Below are 5,584 nucleotides of genomic sequence, written 5' to 3' on the forward strand. Positions count from 1 at the left end.
ATTGTATGCTGCTACAAATCATTACCGAATTCGAACTATAAAATATGCTGCATCATAATTTTTGAATAATAAAATATTTTTTATTTCTTTCAGGATTTGATCCAATCAATTTTAGGGAGGTCTTCATATCCGTCTGCTTCGGTAAGGTCAAGGTTAAGAATGATGGAAGCCTTCAAGAAGGACGGTGTGGTGCCCGATGTAATTGACGCCGCGCCTCAAAAACAGCTTCGAGTATGTGTCTGAACTGAACAGAAATCTTCTAAGTGGTATAGAATTTGCGACTTGTATAAATTTTACAAATGTCATTCATCATGCGTGAAAAAAAGCACGAGGTTTAGCATGCTCGAAAACTGAAGGTCTGTTACTAAAGTCCTCAATTGTAGGTATATCCTTGTGTTATGGGTTTTCGGACACTGAAGAACATCCCTTGTTGTCTCGATTATCGCCACAAACAACAGTAACGCATGTCACAAAATTATTAAAAATATGTTTATCCTTCGCTCAAGCTATCATTCAAGAGTTTACAATGCCTGTGCGCCGCAGCACCTCGGCAATCACGACGGGGGGGGGGGGGCGGGCACCAGAAATGGGCTTCACACATTGTACCTATTTGGGGAATCGAACACTGGTCTGTTGTTAGATAAATGAATAAGTAGGTGCCATCTTTTAAGCAATGTAAGAAGGTAAAAAAATCCTTATGTTTCTAGTAAGTATGTGTTAGCTATTTCTCTGTTATTGTCTGACAAGTTCAACACTGATTGCATTGTATTTCAGATTTCTTATGGAACAAAAATAGTTGAGCCTGGGATGGTTTTGACACCAACTGATGTTAAGGATTTGCCAGTTATTACATTTGACGCAGAGCCGGATGCATTCTACACTCTCATCATGAATGGTAATTCCATTTCAGCATTGGTCCACAGGACCCAGTTCTTATAAATGTTTGAGTTGACATGTTCACACTGGGTCGTCGTGAGATTTTGCTCAATCCATGCTAACAAAGTTGATTGTTAATCATGTTATCCATCACCTGTTGCTTGCCCCAGGCTGCTGTGACATGTTGGGAATAATGCTGACCAAGAAGTATAATTATCTGTTAGAGTGATAATATTTCCAATCATGACAATTTTGTCACAATTTGTATTAATACTGGTATATATCAAAATCAAGTGAAACATCTAATAATGACAAAATTACCATTCCCATTGCATGTTTTTTAGTAAACGTTTCAGTGTGCTCAGTAAAGTAAAAAAGCATTTTATAGTTTGATCACACCGTTTTGATAATGTTGTGTTATTAATTGTAATTTTCATATGGCATACTAAGAAATAATACATGTTTATGCATTCCAATTAAAAAATACATTGGTCAGTACACTACATAAGACTGATGTTCTGAAATACTGTGTCAGTAGCCTCCCATACCCCTACAGCCCATAACCCCTACAGCTTATAACAACAAAGTTCATGGTCCAGTGCACTGCTAATCTCCTGCCTGTTACCTAGTTCATACAATGGACCAGCCTAACTCGCGATATTTATTGCTTATTCAGAGCTCCAGATAAGCTTTTGGCCATGTGGGTATGATACCCATACTTTTGAAACTAAGTGGGTATTTCCAATTTCAAGTGGGTATCTGTACTCTTAGATACCCAATATCTTTTTAAAATCCGGGTATTCATTTCAAATAATAATAATAATAATTGCATTTATATAGCGCATCATTCACTAATAAATGCTTTGTGTGCTTAAGATGGAAATTGACACTTAAAAAGAAATGTTTTGAGGCCAGTCTTAAAAGATGTTAGTGACTCGCTGGTTTTGAGTTCAAGCGGTAGCGTGTTCCACTTCATTGCTGCATTGAAAGCAAACGACCTTTTGCCAAAGTTGGTTTTGATGTTTGGCACTGTCACTAGCATTTGGTTTTGTGATCTCAGTGAGCGTGAGGGCTGATACAGGGGCAGTAACTCTGCGAGGTAGTCAGGGGCCATTCCGTTGAGACACTTGTACGTCATTACAATAGTGTTGTAGTCAATTCTTGCAGTGATAAGTATAAGAGGTGCGACATTTTTTTTATTCAACAATAAAATAAGACAAAATCCTCCTAACAATGCTAAATTATAGCTAATAGCTAATATAGCTTTATCTACTTGTGCTGTAAGAAATAATATGTGCCTTAGTCTTCATCAGTTTTGGTGTAAAACAAGATACCAAGATGGCTATTTGATGATATAATGGCCATGTCTTCACTCTTAACAATTAACGTTTTCAAAACCTTGTTCCATCATGATGTTTCACTTCCATGCTGCAAATAGCTAATGTTACACAAGTTCATTTAAAATATCACCGGCAACTGATTCTGATTGTGAAACCCAGCACTTGCTTATTAATTCATAAGTCCTCTAATGAAGTTGTTTCAGTTTGTAAAGTGTTTTACTTTGAGCGTGAGGAAGCTTTCGACCACACTTGTCACCGTTATAGATTTTTTTACAGGACATGTAGAAAGAAAACATCTATTTGATTGGTCACTAATTATAGATAAAAATCAGTGAACTTGTGACGGGTTAACAAACCATGATTGGTATTCAGTGTTGCACATTTTAATTGCGTTTAGAATTATTCAAGATTCTTTTAATCGCGAATATTTAGAGATTGAAAAGCTTTAAGTTTGATTGGCTTGAATTGATACGATACGCAACATGATTTGATGTATTGGGTAAATACACATTGTTATTTTGACTTAGCGTAAACATAAATATTTAGTGCTTTTTCATATGCTGGCATGTATTTTTCTTGTGTATCTCAACTTTTCTGTAGCGTATTTTACGCAAGTATGCAGCTTATCTGGAGCTTTGGCGTATTGCTGCATTCAGATTATTGGTTTATCTAAATTTGAACAACAGATAAATACGTAAATATAGGAAGTGTTGACAATCTATTTATGGATACCACTCATATTAAAATGTCCATCATATCATAAAAACAATCCTATACTAATACCGTTGTTTGATGTACCAACTGTCTGTACAGATCATTAAACAAATCGAATAGTCTACCCTGTAATCTCTTGTTTGGGTCAGTTCATTATGCTGACAGGTAAATGCTGCATGTTGTTGTAACTAATTGTAGGGGTACTGGGCTGTAGAGGTTATGGACTGTTGGGGTTTTGGGAACAAGTAGGTGAGACTGAGGCCAATGTTTTCCAGATCCTGATGCTCCAAGTAGGGCTGACCCCAAGTTTGGGGAATGGCATCACTGGCTGGTAGTCAACATCCCTGGTGGGAGACTGTCTGATGGAGAGACGATAGCCGAGTATGTCGGAGCTGGTCCTCCCCCCGGAACAGGTTTGTAACTCAGTGGTTGAATAATGATCTCAAGTTACAGCATGGTTTGAAAGTCAAACAAGTTTGTTTAGTCAGTGATGTACCTGTATATGAAGATGCACTTCAGTGTACCTTATAAACTGTCAAAATGGCAATCAATGGCAGGGATTTACCTTGAGTCCTGTATTTGAGGTCATAGGGACTGTATAGGGACTCATGCTCTAAATTTTCAGGGGTCCTGGACAACAAAATGGGGGTCCCAGACACTGAGATATTATTATTAATACTGTTATTGTATTGTGTATCATGATCATCACATTGTTACAGTAATTAAATTGCAAATAATACCATAACCCAGCTAGTAGCAAACTCAGTGATAACTTAACATCACTTGATTGGAATTTTTACAAAAAGTATTTGGACTTTTTCTGAGTCCCTGTGGATGCGCTAATAAATTGTGTTGTGTCCATTGTAAATTTTTATGTGCATAGGATGCAGGAATTCGCGTCCTGTAAATCCCTGCAATGGCTTTGTTATTGTTTTCAGACATTGTTTCATGAAGAGCTTGTTACTTAATCATTTGTCCTTAGTGATTCATTTGTGTGTTTCAGGCCTTCACAGATACGTGTTCCTGGCTTATAAACAGCCAAATGGGAAAAAGGATTTCGGCCTCAAAAAGTTGACTAACAGAAGTCAAGATGGTCGGGCAAAGCATTCAATCCGTGACTTTCTGAAGAAGGCTCAATTGTCTGAACTTGTGGCAGGAAACCTCTTCCTGGCTGAATACGATGATTATGTTCCTGAACTTTACAAGCAGCTCAGTGGATGAAGAGCAAAGTCAGTCCATGAAGATTTCCACTTAAATTTCAATGTGTAACATTAGTTGCAGAGAATAAGCTCAAGCTTATTGTTCATGTTTGGCACAGACCTTGAAGAGGCCTGGGCCTAGATTTTTTAAGCTCTCTTGGCTAAGATAGTCGTAAGTTAATGTCAATGTATGGCACTTACGACTATCTTAGCGCTAAGAGAGCTTCAAAAATCTAGGCCCTGGATATTATATGTTTGACTTGAAAAGGCCTTACAATCAAGTCTATTTTGCAGTTTCGTTTTTGAAAATATTTATTCTGCTGCTCTTCTAAGAATGTTAGTGTTTAACTTAAGATAGAGTTACCTCCCATTCACACTCGAGGTAGACTGGTTTGTCTGTCCTCCACACCACAATTCACCTGCTAGAGGTGATGGACAGGGATTTACTCAGTGTGTAAAAACAAAGCATTTTCCCTTCAATTTCTTACTTTGATAATATGTTTGGTTTTTTTTGTTTTTTTTGTATTGATCAATCTTAGTGCCAGAAAAAAAACCTGAATACTATGAATTTCCATTTATTGGTTATATGTTTGTTTATGTGACGGAGGTGATTACTACTAAGTATCCATGCACCTGCTGGGAAATCCATGGCTGACCATCTTATTCAGAGCACCTTGTATGCTTATTACCAGTATACAGATACTTCCAGTATTTATAGTACAGTATTCATGTTGTACAGTATTTATAGTACAGTATTCATGTTGTACAGTATTACCAAGAACCAAAGCTTCCAGTCAATGTAACTATGTAATAAATGTTATTTTTCACTCTAAACTACAGATGTGTTACTGTGTTGATATTTGTCGATACATTCCTTAAGGAGTGAGTGAGTGAGTGAGTTTGGTTTATCACTGCTTTGAGCAGTGTTTCGAGTTATGTCACTACATGCTGATGTAATGTTAGTGAAAACCCAAAGTGATGCAGGTCTCCGACATTTAGCACTATGCAGGATGGCAATTTTCCGCTGATCCGCAGATTTCCGCCGCTTTTATTTCAAATTGTTCAATTGTGAATCGTCTAAATCCATTGAGATACCCTCAACTCGATGACACAATATTACGTTTTCAGCTGATTTTCCTGTTGCCATCCCTGACTATGGTTAAACAGGCATGGCACTGACAAGCCTAGATCTAGGTTGTTGTTGTTGTTGTTGTTTTGTTGTTGTTGTTGTTGTTGTTGTTGTTTAACGCCGCACTCAGCAATATTCCAACTGTATGGTAGCTTAGATGTCAGTCTAAGTAAACTTACGCTTAGTATTATTTGTTACACGGCTATACTGAGTCTAACAAACCCTAGTAGAAGGTCGCGTCAGCTAACCTTTTTAATTGGCCAATTAGAACACAACTGATCAAATCTCGAAAGTTGACATTCGCACATACCTTTTGAACTTTTATC

The 5,584-nt window shown here is 37.3% G+C and overlaps 1 protein-coding gene across 2 annotated transcripts; it reads left to right on the top strand.

Moving 5' to 3' along the window:
* Nucleotides 1–141: 141 nt before the first annotated feature.
* Nucleotides 142–4,966, top strand: LOC124288460 (phosphatidylethanolamine-binding protein homolog F40A3.3-like). 2 transcript variants are annotated; one of them, XM_046724981.1, is made up of 4 exons: nucleotides 142–266; nucleotides 775–895; nucleotides 3,206–3,343; nucleotides 3,934–4,966. In XM_046724981.1, exons 2-4 carry the CDS (start codon nucleotides 808–810, stop codon nucleotides 4,149–4,151), a joined length of 444 nt encoding a protein of 147 aa, XP_046580937.1. In that variant the 5' UTR covers nucleotides 142–266; nucleotides 775–807; the 3' UTR covers nucleotides 4,152–4,966. The 2 variants fall into 2 exon arrangements, with proteins under 2 accessions (XP_046580937.1, XP_046580935.1); XM_046724979.1 differs by having other exon boundaries at nucleotides 148–231.
* The last annotated feature ends 618 nt before the right edge of the window (nucleotides 4,967–5,584 follow it).

The sequence above is a fragment of the Haliotis rubra genome, unplaced genomic scaffold (assembly GCF_003918875.1).
Source record: "Haliotis rubra isolate DU_JTF1 unplaced genomic scaffold, ASM391887v1 Scf418, whole genome shotgun sequence".
Taxonomy (NCBI): domain Eukaryota; kingdom Metazoa; phylum Mollusca; class Gastropoda; order Lepetellida; family Haliotidae; genus Haliotis; species Haliotis rubra.